Source organism: Psammomys obesus, unplaced genomic scaffold (assembly GCF_907164565.1).
Source record: "Psammomys obesus unplaced genomic scaffold, mPsaObe1.curated_primary_1811, whole genome shotgun sequence".
NCBI lineage: Eukaryota > Metazoa > Chordata > Mammalia > Rodentia > Muridae > Psammomys > Psammomys obesus.
The window spans coordinates 1-23,277 of record NW_026593329.1 but is presented as its reverse complement, the minus strand read 5'-3'; the positions used below and the strand labels follow the sequence as shown (position 1 = coordinate 23,277).

Sequence of the window (23,277 nt, the reverse complement as noted above, 5' to 3'; positions counted from 1 at the left end):
TTTAATGAGCCTTTTGTTGGTCCCATGCAACCTGCTCATGAACCTCCTCCTGGCTTCTGGGAGAGTTTCCCAAAGGGCAAGTCTAAAACCATACCACCACAGAGATCTCCTTAGCTGTTGAATGAAGTGGGACTCTGGAGGGGAAGCACCCTGGTGGAGCTACAGGGGGAGAATGACAGCACAGTAGCCATCACAACTTGACACAGTGATTATCAGTCCTTGCCAAACAAGTGCCTCTCAGGATAAGGGCTGGAGTCAGGTGATGCCAGCATACTACAGGCACCCTTGACAAAGTCCAACCTCTCATTTTTTGGTAACGCTTCAGCTAAATATGGTGCCCTGGTTTCCTTGAGCTGCTTTACAAAAAAAAAAAAAAAAAAAATCACAGACGTGAAGACTTATAAATAACAAACATTTATTTCTTACAGCTCTGGAGGCTAGAAGTTGGAGGTCGGGTACCAACATGGTTGAGTTCTTGTGAGGGACCGCTTCCTGGTTCATAGACCCTCTGGCTGGGTTCTCACCTGGTAGAAGGAGCAGGGAGGCCTCCAGAGTCTGTGTTATAAGCTCACTAAATGCACTGAGGATGACTCCGTCCTCATGACCGAACCATTTCCAAAGGGCCCTCTTCAAAACACCCTGAAGGAGTGGGTCCCTAAAACATCCCCAGGAGCTTCCTGTGAGCCTCTGTCTCAGGTATCAATCAGCTCCCAGCCTGGCTCAGTGTTCCCAGCTCAAGTCACCTCAAATCAACCTACATTCATCACGTTGGGTGTGAGGTATCAGCACAGCGACAGAGGGGAGACACAGACATTGCCTATTGCATGTGCATTTGTTTGTTCTTGGTCTAACATCCCTAGGCTGCTGGGACCTTCTACGGAAGAAGAGCATTCCTGCTCCCATAGAGAATGGACTGAGCTTGAATGGCCGCTGAGAGCAATGTTGTCATTTAGGAGAAAGATGATTCGTGGTCCATAGTGTGGCTTGTGATAAGAACAGGGCAAATACTTCTGAGGTCAGAAGCTGTGAGCTCTCATGTCAGCTTAGGAGGGGTGTAAAGCTGTAGGTCATGAAGCCCAACTTGATTTTCTTCACACACACACACACACACACATGCCCCAGCCTGGGAGGTGGGCTCTGCGCAGGAGTAGCTCTCTCTGTGCTTCCTGCATCTCTACTCTGCTGACTAGGCTCTGGGATCAGCTGTCCCAGCAAGTGCTTCTAGGCAAACTCCATCCGGTCCACTGCCCGGAGTGAGGGGACGCTTCCGTCTTCAGCATCTGTCTCCCTTGGAGAGGTGCCACCGGCTGAGTGTGGGAAAGCAGAGAGCAGGAAGAGGTGGATCAGTCATCCTCATCGTCATCTTCATCCTCCGTGTCCTTGTTGGGGGCGCACCTCTGGAAACACTGCACCACAGTGGCGAGGAAGAAGCTGGAGATGATGGCAGCAATGGACACAGCGACGCCCGAGAAGATGATGATGAAGAGGTCTGTGAGGGACAAGCTAAACTTACACTCGCTGAAACTGGCTTCTGACAGCTCCCTCAGGGCTACCCTCCGGTCCTCCATGGGCAGCGAACACTGGATGGCATCGAGGCCTGGGGAGAGATGGGTGGGATGGGAGAGGGTTAGGCTGCGGCCCACGACTGCTCAGAAGTACCTCAGGGGAGGAATTCTCACAACACCTGCTTTGGTAACACAGCTTCACCAGTTTACATGTAGGCTTGGGGGCCCAGGCATTCAGCTCTGGAGACTTCCTCTTACCTGTAGATAGATCTGTAAGGTGAGATTTTTCCAGGGAGAAAATGGGAGACATCATTTTGACAGGAAGCTTAGCAAGAGTCAAGGCTTGCTTCCTTTTTGTTGTTGTTTTGTTTTTTGGTTTTATTTTCATGAGATAGGGTTTCTCTGTGTAGCTTTGGCTGTACTAGACTCGCTTTGTAGACCAGGCTGGTCTCAACTCACAGAGATCCTCTCGCTTCTGCCTCCCTGAGTGCTGGGATCACAGACTAAGGCCACCGCAGCCGGCCCACTTGCTTACAAATGCTTTCAAATTCTCAGAAAAGCCTCACATTCCCTGTTTCAGTGTTTCCAAGCCTCAAAGAGCTTGCCCTCACCCCTCCCAGCATCGCCTCAAAGTCAAGATGTTTTCTCATCTTGTGTCCAGCAAAGAGCATTTTCACTCACTGCCCAGCACCCCCAAACCATCCTTGGGGTTCTTACCGATACGCTTCTTTCACTCCGGCTCAGAAACATAAAGTGGAGAAAAATATCTGAGCTTCCTCCCTCCTATAGTCTCATCCCATCCCTTACACATCCACAGCCATCCCACCCATGTATTCCTCCCAAGGGAACAGTTGCCTAGCAACCATACTGCACTCTTTCCTCTTCCTAAATCAATGTAGCTGCTTTACAGACCCAAGATTTAGACAACCAGAGCTCTTTGGTTTATACTTGGCCACAGGCTTTCATTTTCCATGTTATATTATATTATATTATATTATATTATATTATATTATATTATATTATATTATATTATATTATATTATATATATTATATAATATATAATTTTTTATCCTGAGGCAGGGTCTCACTGTGTAGCCCTGCATGGCCTGGAACCCACTATGTAGACCAGGTTGGCTTAAAAAATCACAGAGATATGCCTACTTCTGCCTCCCAAGTTCTGATGTATTAAAGGCCCGTGTCTTTTATAAGGAAGCCACATATGCTTTGCCCTTGCTCATCCTAGGCAAGCACAGTGCCATCGAGCTACATCCCAAGCCCTTGACTCTCTCTTAAGAAGATAAAACTTCAGGGCTGGGATGTAGCTCAGTTGGGATAATGCTTGCTTAATGTGCACAGAGCCTTGGTTTCTACATCAGGGTGGCATGGTGCATGCCTGTAATATTAAAACTTGCAAGCAGGAAGATTTGGCCAGCCTGAGCTACATGGAATCTTGTCTAAAGACAAAATCAAAATTTAATGTGGGACTGGAGTATAAAAAAAACAATTATTAACCTATTGTACTTGTTGTTTTGGAGGCTTATCGCCTCTGTCTGCTAACCTAGGCCTAGTCCCGGAAACTTGTAGACTCCATACAACCTAACCTAGGCCTAGAATGCTTCCAGCCTCTGAGGCTTGCTTCTTACTAAACTCATTCTTTCTTGTTCTTACTGAGCTCTGTGCTGGCTGGTTCGACTTAGCTATTCAGGCTCAAATGCCTCTCCCAGCTGACTTATTCAATCTGGCCTTTCTCTCAGCCTCTAAATTGCTCTGTTTGGTCTCAAACTATCTCCAGCAATCCTCTCTAATCTCATTCTCTGGCTCATTCCGTCTTCACCTGAGTTTTCTCTCTGCAACTGTTTCTCTATTACTAACTAAAACCTGCCTCCCCCCCCCCCTCTCTCTCTCTCTCTCTCTCTCACTGTCTCTCTCTCCCTGCATTGCCCCTTAGGTAGCTTCCCTTTCCTCTCTATTATGTCAAGTCCTTTTCTGATTCATCACTGTTTCAGCCACTCAATAAGACATCACTTTCAACATGGGCGCTTCCTTCTACAAACTAACTTTACCTGCATTGTTTGGGATTAAAGGCTAAAACCACCTCACTTGGATCTAAGTTTTTCTTTACCTGAAACTTGCTCTATACCAGGCTGGCCTTGAACTCAGATCTGCTTGCTTCTGTCTCCTGGATGAAAGGTCTGTTTGTATTCCAGCTGAATCACACAGACCTAGAAGGTCTTTGGATGTGATCTCTTGACAGAGCAGCCATGTTCTGAATTAAAATTCCTCTACACTGGAGGGATAGCACAGTGGTTAAGAGACTTCTTTCTGCTCTTCCAAGCACCCAAGTAGGCTTCTAGCACCCATGTCAAGTGACTCACAGCTGCCTATAACTCCAGCTCCAGGGGATCTATAATTCCAGCTCTAGAGACTCTGATGTCCACCTCTGGCCTGCACACACACACACACACACACACACACACACACACCACACACACACACACACACACACACACGGTGTGCGTGCACAGGCACACACAATTGAAAATTTTAAATTAGGCATACTTTTAAAAAAAATCAAGCTTTTACCTACTTATTCTGAGCATTTGAAAAGCATTTGGGCCAATCAGGAAAGCTTTAAGATTTCCATAGTGAGGCTCCCCTGCAGACATCCATTTCTGGAGTGTTAAAAGTCAGTCAACCTGCCTCTTCTTGGTAGCTACGCTAGCCTCTAGCCAAAGATGCCCAAAAACAAGAAAGAAGAGTTCTTCCTGGGATGCGCCCATGAGCACTGTCATCTTTCCGGCCGCAGCTCCCTGAGTCAATTCTGATTTCCACAATGCTCTTTGTGCCTGGAGATTAGCCTTGGCATTTTTACAAAGCGCTGTTTTTCGAAAATGTCATTTCCCATTTCTCTGTGGCTGGAAGAAAAGGGCTTCTTTGGGAAAACACCATTCGACCCACCAGGCGTGGAGGCTGGGCCTGCGTACTCAGCTGTCATGAGACACCCTGACTTAACGGCTCTCCCGGGCTCACAGAGGGCAGACAAGAGGAGCAGGACAAAGACAGTCAGGTGGATGGACAGAGCCAGGCAGAAGAGGGTGGAGATCCGCTCCTGGCACCATCCGCAACAGCGCCCATGACTAGTGCAGGGCTCCCGGGCTGGGGCCTGAGACCTCGGGGTTCCTTCTCTCTTACAGTGTCTTACCACAGACTAGCTTCCTCAGCCCGGCGCTGTTTCACTTTGGGTTTTATTGCTGTTGTTTGCCTGATAGTTTTGTGTATGTATAGGATGCAGTTCCTCATTTCCACACACACAACTTTTCCCACTCTCATTTCCCCCACCCTGGTCTCTACAGGACCTTTCTTCTCGGCAAGTGCCCCTCCTGTTTCCGTGTCTTGTTGGTTGGTTTGTTTTGCTTTTCTCTGAGTCAGGTTAGGTGACAGTTCTGGCTGTCCTGGAACTCACTTTGTGGACCAGTCTGGCCTCCATCTCCCTGAGTGCTGAGATTTCAAGGTGTGTGCCATCACTACCCAGCTGTCTCTGTCTTCTTTTTTGTGTGTGGTCCACTGGATTATTAAGGTTGTAGTTTATTGACTGATTGACTTAAAGTTGTGGGGTGTGTGTGTGTGTGTGTGTGTGTGTGTGTGTGTGTGAAGAAAAGGTCAGAAGGGTCAGATTCCCTGCAGCTGGGGTTATAGGTGGTGGTGAACTGGTTGATGTGGGTGCTGGGAATCACACTCTGGTCCCCCGGAAGAGCAATACCCTTTTCTCACCGCTGAACTGTCTTTCCAGCCCCTTTGGGTTTTGTATTGAGACAGAGTCCCATGTAGCCCAGACTAGCCTTGAACTCATATGTAGCTAAGAATGACCTTGAACTTCTGATTCACCTGTTCCCCCCTCTGAAAGTGCTCATAGGCATGCTCCATGGTGTGCTGGGGCTTGAACCCAGAGCTTCCTGCATGCTTAGACAAGCGCTCTACCAACTGAGCTGCATCCTAACCCCACAAACCCAGGTCTGCTGCCACATGGGATAGCGCCCTCATCCCTGGCTTGTGCCTCATAACATCCTGTCATCTTTACGGACAATGCTAGCAGTACCCCAGTAAATGGGACAGTTCAAAGTGTCCCCGGGAGCCAGGTGTGTTTGTATTCTCAGCACTTGGGAAGTGACGTTATGAGGGTCAGACATTCCAGGCCAGCCTCAGCTGTCTACTGAAGGCTACGTGAAATCCTGCCTCAAGCAAGCAAACAAAAATGTAGCTCGTTTAAGTGTCTTAGCAGCCATTTGAATATAGGAAGTATACATTAGGTCTTAGTTACACATTTTTTAGATGTTTTTAAATTTTCCTTTATGTGTTTTACCTGCATGTATTCTGCATCGCATACATGTAGTGCCAACGCAGGCCACAGTGACAGTAGGAGGAACTGGGTCTCCTGTACCCCAAAATACTGACAATTCCACAGAGCATACACCTACATTATTTCATTATAGCTGCCTCAGTAGCTACCCACAAACTGGGTTACCCAAACTAGTCGGTGGTTGGTTATGGTGGTACACACCTGTAATCCCAGGGTACTAAGGGAGCTGAGGCAAGAGGATCAAAAGTTAGAGGCTAGCATGAGCTACATGGAGAGATCCATGCCTCAAAACAGAATTGTAAAAAGGGGGTGGGGCCAGGGGTGCAGCACAGAAGCAGAACTCTCCCACCTGGCATGCACAAGGCTTGTGTTCAATCCCCACACCGTATACACATAACAACCAAAAAAGGCTCCATCTGGAGCAGAGTACAGCATGGAGCACTGTGGCATGTGTCTAAAATCACAGCATTGTGGAGGCTGAGACGAGGCAAGGAGATTTCAAGATTAGGCTACAAAATATAAGACTGTGTCTCAACACGTACACACTCCCCAGAGAGAGGGAGGGGGAGGAAGAAGAAGAGAGAGAGAGATGCTCTTACACTAGGGGAGAGGCTGCTTGTGTCTTCCGACTTTAATACTCTTTGGCTCCTGGCTACCTCACCTTGTTCTCTAGCCTATCTCCCCAGGATCTTCTGCTCTGTCTGTGTCATTCAGATGTCTCTCCGCCTCTCCTCTACAAGGACAATTGTCGTTGGAGTGAAGCAGAGCCCTCCCCCAACCCGGTCCTGGTCAACCAAGGATGGTCTCATCTTGAGATTCTTAAAGCTAATTCCAACTGCAAACCCTCTTTTTTAATATAAGGTCACCATCACAGGAGAGCCTGGCTCCGACGTGGCCATAAGCCCTGGGGCTCACCATTCAGCAACCCCACCAGCAGCAGCATCTAAGGAACATTCCCACCGTCTCCACACACAATCTCTCCCAGGTTTCTTTGGAGGCAATCACCTCTTACCACTGAGTGTGCTTTCACATGGTTTCTTAAACTCCACTGTGAGCTGAGGAGACAGCAAGCGTGAGGACCTGAATTCAACACCCAGAGTCTAAGTAGAAAAGCCAGATGTCATGGCATGGCATGTGCATGTAAGCCCAGCCCTACTTGGTGAGTTTCGGGCTGGTGAGAGCCTGTCTCAAAAGACAAGATGGATGGTGTGCTGTTGGGTTTCTGTCAACTTGACACAGACTGGGGTCACCTGGAAGAAGGGAGCCTCAGTTGAGGAACTGCCTCCCTCAGGTTGGCCTGGGGCATTTCTGGGGAACATTTTTGTGATTGGTGACTGATGGGGAGGGCCCAGATCCCCATCATCGGTGCTCCTTCTGGGCAGGTGATTCTGGGTTGCACAAGCTGAGCGAGTCAGCATGCACTGTCCTCTGAAATCTCTGCGTCAGTTCCTGCCTTGGCTATCCCGGATGAGGAACTGTATTGTAACCCGTAAGCCAAATAAATCCTTTCTCCACAAATTGGTTTTAGTCAATGCTTTATCACAGCGATAGAAACCAAACTAGGACAGATGTCATCTACAAAATGATAGCCAAGGTCATTCTTTGGTCTATACACACACACACACACACACATACACACACAAATGCACAGCCTCTCCCAGCCAGCAGCCTCGAAAGACCACAATGGGGTTGGTGTTTCTCTGTGCTAGAACAAACAGCACTTAAGTTCAACAGCTCAAAGGAATATGGAGCTTCCCTTTAGCCCCACAGCCCTTCTTGCCGCCCCTCCCAGTGGGGTTCTCTGTCCAAACCTCCAGATCTACCTCCTCCCCATTATTGTTTGTTTGAAGTTTTAACTATTTTGAAACAGCCTCACTATGTAGCCAAAATTGGCCTCCAACAGGCAATCCTCCTGCCTCAACCTCCATGGCATGTGTCAGCCACACCCAGTTTACAGTGACAGCGAAGGAAGCCAGGGCCTCCTGTGTGCCATTCTACCAGCTGAGCTTTGTCCCTGTCCTTTTCTGAGCCCATTTCTTCAGCTCTGAGGATGAGCTGGCATCCTTCCATTAATAACCTTTCCCATGTACTCAGCCAGGTTTGGTTCCTCTTGCTTATGCTCAATGGCCCTGGGATGGACTATGAAAAGTGGAATTCAAGGATAAGTTGGTCCCTGTCCTGACAGCTACTGTCCCACGGCCACATATTATTATCTACAGTTGCCCAGATGCTCTGCAAAAAACACCAGCTAGGAGGCACAGGTGTCCTGAAGGGCCATGGAAAGGGAGTCTGAGAAAATCACCTCCCCTCTGGGGTGGCCTCCTGATTTCTGCCTCGCAGTGGCTCTGTCAACTCATTCATCACACCAGCCAATTCAATCTTGTTCTGGCCAAGCGTCTCTCTTGAGATGGGTGTCTTGCTCCTGTGTGTGGCTGGGGTCATCCTCCAAACTGGCACCCCAGACTCCATCCCCTTGAATGATGACTTCTCCCCACAACTGACACCTGAGTGTTGAGGGTGACAAACTGCCATCCTAGAAATAGATGGTGACACAGCAGATGGTGGATTGAGATTAATCTCTCGAGCCTGGTCCGGCCCCTCGCCAAGGAACAGGCTGGGCCCAGATCTCTTTCAGGGGGCCTGCCCCCCCCCCAGCTCTGGCTTCCGGAGAGCTTCTCAATGCGATTGGCCCCAGGCTCTCCTAAGCACTTCTGTAGTTAAAGATAGGTTTCTGCTTTCCTAATTCTGCTTGTTGAGGAAAGCCTGCATACACACGGAACACCATCAATAAATGCACAGAAGGCAGATGGAAGAACTTATAAACACAGTTTGCGAAATGGTTTAGACCTTTCTAGGTCCTCTCCTAGGTGTAAACGTTCACAGATCTGTCTGGAAGAAATACCCCCAGTACAATGTTTGACAACCCTATCAGAAATTTTCATTCGCCAAATATAACATGCCGCTTTTATGGATTTGTCTCACAACATCTTCCAGGCTGGCATCGAACTCCTGGCATCAACACATCCTCCACTTCAGCCACCCGAGTCTTGGTGCTATAGAATAAACTACACTTTGGAATCTAGAGAGATGGCTGAATAGTTAAATGAGCTTGCTGTGCCAGCATGGCAACCCAAGATGGAATCTCCAGAATCTCTATATAATTCTAAAAGGTAGGTGAGGTTGTTAATGTACCTGTAATCCCAGCATTTTTTTTTTAAGGCAGGCATGGCCACATGCACGCCTGTAAGCCGGGTCCTGTGGGAGGCAGAGACAGGTGAATGGCTGGCTGCCAGCCTAGCCCTAGGTTCTGTGAGCAGGCCTGTCTAAAGGGAATAGGTGGAATATGGCATCAACTGTCCTCTGGCCTCCGAGTGTACCTTTTAGCAATGGCTCATACACTGTGGTATACAACACACGTGCATATGTATTGCGAGACGAGACACACACAAAAATACACATTTAATGCCGCAGGGTATTCTACGACAGAGGAGTCCCGGTCTTCTTACTCATTTCCCAGATGCTTCCAGGATTATTTTTTCTCCTACTAACATCTTTATTACATTCTATTTTTGGATTTGGGGTCAAGGGTGTGTGCCACGGTGCATTTTCAGAGGTCAGAGGACAACATGCAGGTCAGATCTCTCCTTCTACCATGTGGATTCCAGGGATCAAACTCAGGTCATCAGGACTGGCAGCAATTGTCCTTACCAGCTGGGCAATCTCCCCAGCTCTGGCTAGTCACCTATTCGTCATCATCAGTCTGACAGGCTGTAGAGAAGAATGTCGCTGATTGATATTTTTATTTCTCTAGTCACCAGTTGAGCTGCATATTGTATTGCGTAATCAGGGACCAAGACCTGTGATGTGGCTTTTGTCAGTCTTCCAGAGGTGTCAGAAGCCTTGGTGACAGGGTAGGCTTGGGGACAAGGTGTGGTAGAGCCAGCCAGTAGCCGCAGCCAGAGCTCTCCAGAGGACCCCCCAGACCCTGAAGGACGGGAACCACAGCCTGACTCTCCCACAAAGCTATCCCACAAACTTGACTTTTCTGCTCGCCTGTCACTGTGCTAACGGGAGCAAACCCTGTGCTGATAAAAACCCCTTCCTTGCCTTTCACTGCCTGCCCCACAGAACCTTCAAGTCATACAAGGCTCTGCAAATAGCAGTGTGAGGCCTTCACACCCGAATCCAGCCTTTCAGCTCCTCTGTCTGTTCCTATTCAGCGCATGGTGGAAGGTTAGATGTGGGAGAAGACACCTTTGATGCCTCCACTTCCCCCTTTTGCCAGCTCCCCCATGTAGTAGAGATGAGAGGCGAATGGAAGTCAAGCAACTTGCTTAAGGCCACCGTGATGTGATGGATAATCATGAGGGCAGGCACTGCAATTGAAGAACTGCCTGCATCAGATTGGTCAGCGTGGACATGCGTGTAGGGACATTTTCTTGACTGCTAATTGAGATTAAAAGGACCCAGTACTGTGGGCAGCACTGTCTCTAGGCAGGTGGGCCTGAGAGCAAGCCAGTAAGTCTCGTTCCTCCATGGTTTCTGTGTCAAGCCCTGTCCCACTTGAGTTATGACTCTGACCTCCTTCAGCAATGGACGGTGATCTGGAAGATGAAATCAACTCTCCCTCCCTGAGCTGGTTCCATGGTGTCCATCATAGCAATAGAGAGCTAACGAGGACAGTCACCAAGACTCCGGCCTGGACTCTGAGTCTTCTGACACCTGTTTAGTGTCGTTCTGGGCATGTGTTCTGCGTCACTCAGAACATCTGGAGAAGCTGCATGTGCAGTGGCCTCAGCTAGAACTGTTTCATGCCACAGAGGAGCACTGCATACAGAGGCATGCATGGAGTCCGTGAGGCTCGCTCGTGCTCTGGGAGGCCAAGGGACACGAGCTCTATTTTCTTACAGTGCTAACCTTTGTTTTCTACTGCCACTTCCATTAAACAGCCATCACCACACAGGAGAAAATTCCCAATTATCCTCCCTGTCTCGGCTGGCAGACACTCCGTCTGATTAAATAATAAGCTGATTTCATGGAGAGAAAGATGTATGCGCAGCCTTGGGTCAAGGGCTCATCCTGAAGCATCCTGGCACCAGGCAGCCAGAGCTCCTCCTATACCTCCCAAATGGAAATTGTCCCCACGAAATGCCCACTGCCCAGCCCCTGGCAACCCCCATTCTCCTTCCTTTTCTGTGAATGTCATCACTTTGGTTTTCCATAAATGTGGAGCCAATTATGTATATTTGTCTCAGTTCTGGTCACTATTGCTGTGATGAAACAGCATGGCCAAAAGCAAGGTGGGGAGGGAAGGGTTCATTTCACTCAAAGTTTCATATCCCACTTCATCCTCAAAAGCAGTGAGGGCATGAACTCAAGCAGGGCAGGAACCTGGAGGCAGGAGCTGATGCAGAGGTCGTGGAGGGGTGCTGCTAACTGGCTTGCTCCCCGTGGCTTGCTCAGATTGCTTTCTTCTAGAACCCAGGACTGCCAGCCCAGGGATGGCTCCACCCACAATGGGTGGGGCTGTCCCCAGTTAGTCCCTAATAGGAAAGTGCCCTACAGCCTGACCTTATTGAGGCATTTTCTCAGTTGAGGTTCCAGTCTTTCTGATGACTCTAGCTTGTGTCAAGTCAAAATAAAACTAACCAACATAGGACTTATCGTTTTGTGTCTAATTTATTTCTTGTTTGCTTGTCTCAGTGTTTTGAGACAGGGTCTCACTGTGTAGCTCTGGCTGTCCTGGAACTCACTATGTAGATGAGGCTGGCCTTGATCTCACAGAGATATGCCCACCTCTGCCTCCTTGAGTGCTGGGAGTAAAGGCTTATACCGCAGAGCTCTCTATATGTGGGGTTTTGTTTTGTTTGAGACAGGATTTCTCTGTGTAGCCGTGGCTGTCCTAGAACTCCCTCTGTAAACCAGGCTGGCCTCTAACTCAGAGATTCACCTGACTCTACGCCCCCAGTGCTGGGACTAAAAAAAGGTATGTGCCACCACACTCAGATAATTTTTTTTAAACATAGAACTTTAGTAGTAAAAGGATTCTGTTTTTTTTTTGTTTTTGTTTTTTTATACCTATGAGTTTTTGCCAACATGTAGAACAGTGCATGTTTCATGTGCAATGCACTCTGGGACCAGGAGCAGCATCAGGTCCCCTGGAATTGGAATTGCCTATGGTTGTGAGCCACCATGGTGCTGGGAACTGAATCCAGCTCCTCTGCAAGAGCAGCCAGGATGCTCTTAGCTGCTAAGCCATCTCTCCATTCTCTGGGTTGGTTGGTTTGTCTGTCTGTCTGTCTGTCTTGTTTTTTGTTGTTGCTTGCTTGCTTTTTGTTTGTTTGCTTTTAATTTTATATGCATCTACTTTCCCACAGTCTAATAACTGGAGCTTGCTACTTTTATAATCAGGAAAACAAAACTGCTCTTATTTTATTTTTTAGAGAAAAGAGTCACCTTGTCTAAGTTGTCTAAGAGAAAGTACCCATATGACTTCAGGCAAGCTTTAGCTTTTTTTTTTCCATCTGGATGACAGTAATCCCCATTCATTTGCCCAAGGCAATCCCATTGACATCAGAAAATCAAAGCAGTTTCTGGGGCTGAGGATGGGCTCCCCCACTGGCCCTGACTTGAGTCAGGTAGCAGAGTTAAGTGATGTGTTATGTGCGACACAGGGCCTGTCTGTCGGCAACCTCTCACTGAAGGACTCTGCCCACAGTGCTGCCCACAGTGGTGCCCACTGGGGCCCTTAGCACCTGAGTGCCAGAACATTCCAGACAGCCCTCCTGTATCTTGTCTAGGAGACTTTCCTTTGAAGAGTGGGGCTAGGCAGAGCCAAGGCCCTTTTGCTTAGTTCTTCCATATTCATCCTCCTCCCAAACCCTCAGCCTACATGTCCAAGTGTCAAGGTCATAGACTATAGATTCAAGCACCTCCTCTCTGGGACCGAGGGCTGTGGCTGTCAAGGACACAAGACCATCGCTAGAAAGAGAAGGCAAAAGAGGAGGCCGGCCAAATCAGCATTCTTCATGAAACCCAGCGGCACCTTTTGCAACATTTGCTCTCTCTCTCAGGCCTAGTGTAGCCTGTGTCACCTGATGCACAAACCTCCATCACCAGGCATACAGTCTTGCCCTGTCCCCTCTGGCTTTCAATCCTAGTGACCCTCTTCTCTTCTACTATGGCTCCAGGACCAAGGAAAGGAGCCACATATGAACAGGCCTTCTGTGATGACATCTCAGGACTGAACACATATCCACACAGTGCGTGCACAACTTTATGAAAATATTCACACCCAGGCATAATGGTGTACAAAGAGGCAAAGACAAATGGATCTCTGGGGGTTCAAGGCCAGCCTAGTTCACATAGCAAGTTCCAAGCTAGCCGGAGTTTCATGGACCTTATCTCAAAAATAAATAAATAAAAAGAAAAGAAGGAAAGGAAAAGAAAATATATACATTTTTTTTAACCCTCAGAATTTTACTTGAAAAGAGCTTTCCAGGTCTTACACTTATACTCTTTTGATTGCAGAAGTGTTAGGCCTAGAAGCAGTAGGCAATTTAGGTAATATGGCCATGCTGAATAGTTTGATGTCAACTTGACACAAGCTAAAATCATCTGAGAGGAGAAAACATCAATTAAGAAAATGCCTCGATAAGATCAGGCTGTAGGCAGACCTGTAGGGCATTTTCTTAGTGACTGATATGGGAGGGCCCAACCCATTGTGGATGGCGCCATCCCTCGGCTGGTGATCTTGGGTTCTATAAAAAAGCAGGCTGAGCAAGACAAAATAAGCAAGCCAGTTAGGAGTACCCCTCCATGGCGTCAGCTCCTGCCTCCAGGTTCCTGCCCTGGTGTGGAAGTTTAAGCCGTGTAAACCCTTTCCTCCCCAAGTTGCTTTTGGTCATGGTGTTTCATCACAGCAATAGTGACCCTGACTAGGACAATCACACGGCTCCAAAGTACAGAACCAGAGAGCCAAGGCTTCCGTCAAAGCAGCTGTCAGGCTTCTGTGTGCAAAAAAGCCCCGGATGGGGGCTCATACAGTGTAGTTCATGGGCTTCTCCCCTGATGCTCATTCAAGAGGTCTGGGCACCTAGAGATGCACAGGAGGCTCCCAGATGGCTCTCGGGTGGTGCTGTCTGTCTGCCAGGCCGATGTGAAGGAGGCTATGTAAAGGGAAGCCTGTAAAGAGCACAGTAGATGCTTCGAGGGCTACGTCTCTACCCTGCCTGACCGGTCACCTGAGTGATTTCCAAAGCCTCTCTGGCTTCCGAGTCTAGAGTACCTTCTGCTTAAAGAGATACCCTGGCCATTCACTGTCCCTCACTACTGAGAGACTAGTATCTCACGGTTAACCACCGCAGGAGCTACAGAACCTGGGACTGGAAGAAAGAAGTAGCCTGACGTCACCCAGATACTGAGGACTGAGGGGAAAGACACTCTTCCTTCCCATACCCCTCGGAAGGAGAGGGCATGAGGTGACACACCCCAGCCACTAACTGTTCAGCCCTATGCCGCCACTCCACCCCGGACTGCTTTTGTTTCTTGTTGGGGAAAGTCGTGTCTGCCAAGCACAGAACCTAAATAAAAGAGACTGAGATGTGACAAAGGGCTCCATAACTTCCAGGCAGCATGGTAGGGCTGCCAGAGAGCTGGGCATGAAAATGAATGCTCGTGATCCTAGGATTTGGGAAGCTGAGGCAGGAGAATCACCCAGGCTGCACAGCAAGACCCTATTGCAAAAGCAAACAAAACAAAACAAAAGAATCATGGGCTGGCAAGATGCCTTAGTGGGTAAAGGCACTTGTCACCAGACTTGGTCACCGAAGTTCTACCCCCATGACCCACAAAGGAGAAGGAGGGAACAGTCCTGAAAAGCTCTCCGTTGACCTCCAAATTTATACTTTGATACATCTGTGTCCCTACCCCTGACTTAAATAGATCAAATCAAATCAAAACACAAATGCAGGATGCCCAATTAGGCCTGCATTTCGTGTAGAAGACAAATAATGTTTCATTTATAAATACTGAATATGCATTCTCGGTCTTCGTAGCTTTAAGAATGACATACTTATTCTAAGATGGGATTTCTCGGTTTTCTGACATTCAACACCAGCTGAGCATCCTGGTATTTCTGCTCAGCCTGGATGCTGGTTTGTTTTGCTTTCTGCTAGCTGGTCAATGGAGGTGCAGAGCAATTTCTTATCATGCCCCGGACCCAACGAATGAGCCTGGCCTTTTCCTTCCTCTCCTCTCCTTTGAGGCTGGATAGTCCTATCCCTGTGTGGCCACAAGAGGGGGCTCACCTGGCAGGCAACACATTTTTGCTACTGGTGGAGGCAGCCAAGGTCACAAGGAGATAGCCCTGCCTTATCCTGGTGGAGGAGGGTGCAAGGGAGCAGTGAGCAATGTTGAGGGAGCTGTCCTCTACTCAAGCCTGGGGGGTCCCCTCCCTGGGAAGAGGCAGGGCTTGTGCTTAGAGAGCCTGGAGCCTGAACCCCAGTACAGGCTGATTTTCATTGGTGGAAAGTGGGTGGCCAGCATGGCTAGTGAGCTGGGAGCCAGGAGGTCCTGGCACGTCATCAGCCATGCTTTTGAGTAAGCATGGCTTCTCTGCACGAGTGCCTTCCTTAAAGTTGCATGAAGTCCCTGTTGCTGCTTCTTCCCAGCCTCCCAGGAACCTCACCTAGCACACACTGTATGTACTGTATCACCTTCATTTACACACCAGGTAAGCGAGTTACAGAAAGGCCATGCAAGACTGGGGATGTCGCACAGTGACAGAGCACTTGGCACTGCAAACACACAGACAAGCAAACAGACTTCAGTGCCCCAGCTGGGCCTTCGAGATTTGGCCTTGGCCTCCATGAAAGACAGATTGGGAAGGGCACTGGGAAGGCCATGTAATGGATACCAAAGAGGAATAATTCCTAGTGTTTGTAGACCAGGCTGGTCTCGAACTCACAGAGATCATCTGCCTGCCTTTGCCTCCCCAAATGCTGGGATTACAGGAGTGCACCACCACGCCCGGCTTTATTAATTGTGTGTGTACAGGTCTAGGTCTGCTGTGCGGATGCTATGTGGACCATATGAGTGTAGTACACAGGGAGGCAAGAAGAGGTCGTTGGATCCCCTGAGGAGGAGTTACATACAGCCCCATGCTGGGAACTGAACTCTGATCTTCTCCTAGAGCAGTACATTCTTTTAGCCACTGAGCCATCTCTCCAGCCCCAGCCACCACCTTTTTTGAGAGAGGGTCTCTCTCTGAGCCTGGAAGTTCCTGACACAGCTAGACTGGCAGGCCAATGAGCTCCTGGGATTCATTTGTCTCCACCCATCATCCCACCCTAGCATTGGGATTACAGACACACACCATCACGCCTGATTTTTACATGGGTGCTTGGGGACTGGTCCTCACGCTTGTGTGGCAAGCCCTCTGAGCTATCTCTGATCCACCAATATCAACATATTTATCATTTATTAAGGCCGGGAGGAGCCTGCAGGAAGCCAGAACAAAGACACAATCAATGGCTAATGGTACTAGAAATGGTAAAGTTATCTTATTTCATAGCTACAATCACATACCTGTATTAAATTATCATGTTATGTGCCCCACTGTTGTGCAATTACCACACGTCAATTAAAGTTTGAAAAACTGTCTGGTATGTTGCGGGAGGGAGTGGAGATTAACCCATCTTGGGCATCCCTGGCTTGCTGGACATCATGGTGTCCTTCATCGAGCAGACTGCTGTTAACCCTCCCAGCTGGAGGGAGGACAATGGCCACATTTTGAATTCGGAAGCAGGGAAACCGAGGTTTGGGGAGATCAGGGGCCCCATCCGGAACCTGATCTGATCTGAGTCCAGATCAGAACCTGAGTCTTGCACTCGGTTCTCAGCCTGAGCCAGTTCCTTCACCCTCCCCGCCCTGGTTCACTTTGGGGACACTGCCCTGGCCACACTCTGTGGGCAGCTGCAGCGAGACTGGAGCTGTCTTTGGCTCTGTGCCCCGGGAGGTGTCTTCCAGCTGTCCCCTTCTCTCCTGGCTGGATGAAGCTAGTCTTTCTCCCAGCCTTGCCCTATCCCCTGGACCCTCTCACGATCTTCTGTTCAGTGGCTGTCCAGCCTCCCCCAGCCTCACATGTCCACCTGCTGTCCATTTTCTCCCATGGATGATGGATGTGGGAAGAGTAACAGCTCCACCTGCTCTGGGGTTATGCCTTCATTACTGTGTCTTGATCCTGGCAACACGTGAAAAAGGCTTCAAAAACCTTAGGTGGCCTACGCAGAGTTCCCAGAACCCTAAAGCAACACTCACACCCTTGACTTCCAACTCTGACCTCAGGCTCTGTGGAGGTCTCAGAGGTCAGCCCAAGTACTCAAGAGACAAGAATCCAAGGCATCGAAGCGTTAAGGGCCCGGTCGAGTTCCCAGATGCCCAAGGCAGGGCTGAAAACAGAACCTAAACTCCTGCCAACTGGAAGATGGCAGGAGTCCGGTAGTGGACAGGCAGTCTTTGAGAAGCAGTCACCAAGACAGGGGCAATCAAAGACAAGGTGACCCTTTCCCAAGTGAGGGCTTTGACAGGACATTCCTGTCACTCCTGGCAGAGCTGGGGAGCCAGGCAGGAGAACCAGAGCATCGTTTCAAACCCGGGAGACTGCATCTTGCGGGCCAGATCTTTAGGAACTGTTCACATCGGAGAGCTCTTACGGAGAGAAAATACCGCCCACTTGCCCTCTCGGTGCCAGCGGGGCTCAGGGGGTGTGCCTATGACCCTGTGGGGTGAACAGGAGGACACAGGAATTCCACACACAGAGGAACAGTGCTCATGAGCTCTCATTGGGAGGAATAAAGAGAAGTTCACAGCCACGCCACTTTTGATAACGTTTGCGATACAGGACTGTGGACATTTCCACCAAAGCTTTAGGGGCTGTTTCTGAGAGGTCAGTTTGGGCCAGTGCTCCCGGGCTCAAATAGAAAAGCGTGGGCTCCGCCCAAGGTAAGGACATCACCTGCCTGGGGGCCCTGCCTTCTCAGCTCTGCCTTTCCTTCCTTCCTGCTTTGTTCCCAGTGCCCTTGCGTTCCCATCAGCCAACTGGGTATGTGTGTGGGTCGTCAGGCGGGGCAGCAGGAACACAGGGGAGGTGCCTACCCGAAAAGTTTCTGTCCCACATTTCCACATCTAGGCTACCTTTGTCCCCACCTGGAATTTTCCTCACCAGGGGTGGACTGAAGAGTCAAGGACAGCTGAGAACAGAGGGACCGGTTTAGAATGTCTGTGGCAGCTAGACCACGTTCAGGACTGGCCAGCTCCTCTGGGTTCTGGGAATGGCACGGTGTCCCACACAGCATGCCGTTTTCCCACTAGGAGTGACCGGTACATTGCTCACACACACCTGCCCCAGGACTCAAAAGCTCCCAGACAGGAGGATGTGGACCACAGCGTTAGAAAAAAAAAAAAAAAAAAAAAGCGAGTCCTAAACTTGGGTAGGAGGCAAAGAAAGGGAGAAACTTGGGAGAGTTCCTGATGTGTTCTCTCTCTCTCACTGGCTTTGTCAGCACACCCAGGAGAATTTCTGGCAGCTGGTCTTGTGGAGTTACAGCCGCAGGGGTTCTCATTCAGGGGACTTGCTGGTGAGTCCCCAAAGCGAGGCCCCACACATCCAGACCGTGCTGGACTCTCCCCTCTCCTTCCCTCCTCCACCCAGCCCTGGCTTGCAGCCACCCCCTGGCTCACCTTTGGGCAGTTTGGACGCGTTCTCCTGAATCCAGGAGAAGAGGTGGGCGAAGTCGCAGTCACACAGCCAGGGGTTCCCGTCCAGGCGCACAGTCCGCAGCGCCGGCAGCGCGTCCAAAGCCGCCACGTTGAGGCTGCGCAGGTTGTTGCCATTGAGTTCCAGCACCTGCAGCGACTCCAGGCTCTCGAAGGCATCCTCGTGCACACCGGCCAGGTGGTTGTTGGCCAGGCTCAGCTTGACCAGCCTCCCCGCCGAGCGGAAGGCGCCGGCGCCCAGCTGGGTGAGGTTGTTGTAGCTCAGGTCCAGGAAGGCCAGCTTGGCCGAGCCGCTGAACGTGCCCTCCTCCAGCGAGCGCAGCGAGTTGTTCCTGAAATCCAGATACACCAGGTCTCCGTGGAAGATGAAGAAGTCCTCGGGGATCCGCTGGATGCGGTTGCCGGCCACTAGCAGCTTGCGCACGTCCAGGGGGAAGGGATCGGGCACGCTGGGCAGCCCGCGATCGCGACAGTCCACGGTGTGGGGGTCGGTGCAGGCACAGCCCGCGGGGCACGCGCGTCCCGGCCCGAGCAGTACCAGCAGGCTACCGAGCCCCAACGCTGCAGCGGCGCCAGTTGGGCGGCGGGGGACAGCACAGAGACTCATGGCCCCGGGGACTCCGGAGGACAAGGCTCTCGGGACCAGGTAGGCGCAGCGGGGACCTGGCGGCGGGGCGCCAAGAGCCCTGGGGCAGCGACGCGGGGCGGGGAGGCTGCGCCAGGCGCGCGGGGGCGATGAGAGTGCAGCGGGGACAGAGCGACCCGGGGTGTCCGGGCGGCGGGGAGGGAGGAGGCAAAGGAGAGGCGCTGGGCGCAGGATTCACCCGCACAGGAAACCGACCCTCTGGAACATTCCAAGGCACAGGTGGGAATTGCGGAGGGAGGCCAGCGCGACCCACTCGGGCGGGGAAGTGGGACCTGTCGCACGGACCTGGCCAGCGGTGCTCAAGATTAAGTTCAGTGACGGATCCCTGGAGCGATTTCCGTAGGGCGTGTCTGGGGCATGCGCCGGGAGCGCCACCCTGGTGTCAGCCAACAGGGCCCAGGTCACTCCAGCTCCAAGTCCCGGACAATGCCCGCAAGCTGTCAAGTCCCCGCCTGGGGCTACGAAGCTGAGCATCGGCGCGGCTCCAGGAAGGCTGGGCTTCCCTCCTTCTTCCCACCTGCTTTTGCCCCACCTCCTCCAGGAGGAGGGTGTGAGCCAGGCGGGTAACTGCCAAGGTCCCGCTATGACTAGAAGGATGTCCAGGGCCAGGCAGTATTTTCTATGCTGGTCCTGAGCTTAGGGATGGAACTCATCCTCCAAGCACACACACTGTGTCTCTGATTCCCAGTACCCACACTGCAGCTCTGAGCAAGGCCCAAGCAAGAGGCAATGTGGCAGTTTGGAAGGGGGTTGAGTGACCTGGAGTCTCCTAGTATCCCTTGAACTCCTGTGGAACTATCTGTGAAATGGAAAGCTAACTAACATCTCATCACTCCCTCTGAGGACTGAGGAAAGCCAGAAGCAGTGTTTGAGTTACCAACCTTTTCCTTTCCCCACCAGCCCTTCGTCTTGATGCCCCAGGAAATTGATCTGGTCAGAGAGATGCCAAGGCTTAGAGCCCATCTCCACAGAGGTGAGACTGGTTTTAGACCACGGGAGAATTTCTTCCTTGTCATTCCTCAAGCCAAGTCCCTGTTCTGCTCTCCCCACTCAGGCTCTGAATCTTTTCCTTGGGAAAGCCCCGCAGAGCTACAAGGAAAATTGCCCTGCAGGTGGCTATTTTAATCCCAATACCTTGGAACTGAAAAGCTCAGCCCCTGGCCCAAAATAACCCAGGGAACAGCTGTCAGTTATGGGCCTCCACTGCCCCTGCCCCTGGCTCTGCTGGAGAGTGATGGAGCCAGCTATTCCAAAGCCTCAGAGCTAAGTCTGGGTATTTTTCTCAGTTTGGAAGGGAGTTGGATGACCTCTTTTTGCAGTTTGGAAGCCAGTTGGTGCCTCTGAGCCAGGGATCAGGCAGTTGAGCTTTTGGAGCAGAGCCAAGGGCCCAAGAGACTAGATAACACTTGCGTGAGCCGCAGGAGGAGCAGGGTGTGGCCCCCTCGGTAGCTCTCCCTTGCCCACACCCAGGCCACCAAGGCAGTCCTGAGGTCCCCTGTCTTGTATCTAGACCCTCTTGGGTCTGCAGAATGCCCTGCAATCCTCAGTTTCAGGGGTTCGGCCTCTTGAAGAGCCACTGTGGGGTGGAAAGGGTCAGGTGGGTGATCCTCAGCCACATTGTGCCACAACGTGCCTTAGCCACCTTGATTCTGTTGAAGATGCAAGAAGGTGGCCAGAAAAAAAGCACACGCCGCCACCCTAAACTCTGTGAAGGTATCCTGAAAAGAGAGCTGTTGCCCTTTTCAGCCTCGAACTCTGTTCTGTTTGCACTGAGGCAGAGAATTGTTGGAGTTGTAGGTTTAGCGAGCTTGCATAGGTGTCTTCCTGTCATGGAGTCTGGCTAGCTGCAGCCAGACTCAGCCAGACTACACTGCGAATCAGATCCCAAGTTCTTCCCTGGACATCTGGTCCTGCCCCTGCCACTGACCACAGAATCACAGGGCAGGCTCCTTTGTCTTTCTGAAGACTTCCCAGACCTTGTCTGTTAAAATTGAGCCTGGGGAGAGGTGGGCTTTTTATCCAGGACACCCAGAGTAAAGACGGCGCTCACTCATGGGTGACTCTGATCAGCAAAAACAGTCTCTTTCTTCCCAGTGTACGAACCCTGTTTAGCCATGGAGCACTCACAAAACAGGGCCATGCTTGATAGCAAAATAATGCAAGGGGCTTCAGAAAACAAAACAACTGTGAAATGCCTCTCCTTGGCTGTGACTCCCTTGTCCTGAAATTAAGAGGAAATGCTTCCTCTATCTTTGCATGGACAGTGCAAGTACATGAAGGGAATTATTTGTGTGGAAACGTGACTTGGAAAATGTAGAAGCCATGCATGGAAAAATAGCCACAAATCTCCCTGTCTTTGCTTTTTGCTTTCAGTGGCTCCCAAAGTCCCTTGAATCCTAATCTAACTGTTGTTTTGTTTTGTTAATTAATATCAACAGGACAAGGCTGAGGCTCATGAGAATCAGGAGTGCCCCCCCCCCTTGCTGTTGAAGTCTCTCATTCCTTGGGAAAATAAAAGCTTTGCCACCTCTGATATTTCCTCCTCTTGCACGAAACACAGAGCCACGACCCGAGCAAGGTCATTCCATGAGTCAGGGATAGGAGCTGGAAATAGAATGCAGGCATTGTGGATCCCCACTTGTGCCACTCACCCACTCTCCCCGCACCCACTCGGGACAAGTGAAGATGCCCAGAGAAACTTCCAGAGTGTCTGTTTGTCAGAAGGGCTCCTGCGTTTATTCTCAGAAGCAACATTTCAAGATTCCTATTCAAGAGTCACTAGATGAGGCATAAAATACCCAAGGGTATTAAGATATAATGGATCTTTTGGAAAACCTAAGGTTCAGGTCGTTGAGATAGCTCAAGCAGATAAAGCTGCTACCACACCCGATAAACTGAGTTTGACCCCTGGGACCTAGATGGTGGAAGGAGAGAAGATGGCTTCTACAAGTTGTCCTCTGACCTACACAGGTACACTATACACACTGGCCTACACGTGTACCTATACACACTGGCACACAAATACATAAATGCAATTTCATCTTTTTTTAAATGTTTTATTAAGTTTGTTTGGATGTTTTGCCTCTATGTATGTCTGTGCATTACTTGTGGGTCCACTGCCCAAGGAAGTCAGAAGACGACGTGGGACCCTTAGAAATGACATTACAGATGGTTGTGAGCCATCATGTGGGTGCCGGGGGGAATCAAACCCAGCTCCTTCAGAAGAGCAGAGCAGCCAGTGCTCTTAACTGCTGAACCATCTCTCCAGCTCCAAATAAATATAGTTTAAAAAATAATAATGTAAGGCCTTATTCTGCCTTTCCAATACCACCTTTCACCATCTCAAAAATCCTTAGACCTCCCTATGCTTTTCGATCTTCATTTAGACATCTTTCTGTCTGGTCCTTTTCCCATCCTTGTCAGTCCTCCAGGAAGTGAGGTCTAGGGGAGACATATGTATGGAAGTCCCCTGGAAATTCCCCAGGTAGGGCCAGGATTCTGAGAGCACAACCAATCCAACAGACAGGCTTTCTGCTTTCTTTGCCAGTCTGACATCTAAATTAGGTAAAGTCCCAGGCCTTGACTCCTAAACAAGATGATGCCAGTATGTCAAAGGCTATGTTGGAATCATAAAAAATGTGGCTGGTGTTTAGTGATGTCATTTGGATTACTGGTGTGAATCACTTTTTAATCCGTGCCTGGCTGCCTGAGTAGGAGGCATGAGGACATCCCCTTGTCCCCCAGGGATGAGAACATACACTCTCCCTTTTCCTCAGGCAGCTTGATGCAGAACCTCCTCTGTGCTCTATGCTCTGTGCTTTGTGCTCTGTGTCCCTTACAAAAGGACCAAACACAACTCCTCACCCTTCTGTACCACTACCACCAGGGGGCGCTATGTGCTCCTCACACAGGTTCCAGGAGGCAAACAGAGGCACCCGCTAAACACACACACACACACACACACACAGACACACACGCACGCACGCACGCA

At 50.2% G+C, this 23,277-nt stretch overlaps 1 protein-coding gene and 1 long non-coding RNA gene across 2 annotated transcripts; one reads left to right on the top strand and one right to left on the bottom strand.

Moving 5' to 3' along the window:
• Positions 1 to 420: 420 nt before the first annotated feature.
• Positions 421 to 19,389, bottom strand: Lrrc38 (leucine rich repeat containing 38). Its single transcript, XM_055617182.1, has 2 exons — positions 18,605 to 19,389; positions 421 to 1,597 (listed from the first exon to the last, which is right to left on the bottom strand). Exons 1-2 carry the CDS (start codon positions 19,245 to 19,247, stop codon positions 1,344 to 1,346), a joined length of 897 nt encoding a protein of 298 aa, XP_055473157.1. The 5' UTR covers positions 19,248 to 19,389; the 3' UTR covers positions 421 to 1,343.
• On the top strand, positions 19,226 to 21,869 carry LOC129684107 (uncharacterized). The gene is made up of 3 exons (XR_008721283.1): positions 19,226 to 19,286; positions 20,187 to 20,259; positions 21,725 to 21,869. It is a non-coding gene; the product is annotated as an uncharacterized LOC129684107 (long non-coding RNA).
• Positions 21,870 to 23,277: the final 1,408 nt, after the last annotated feature.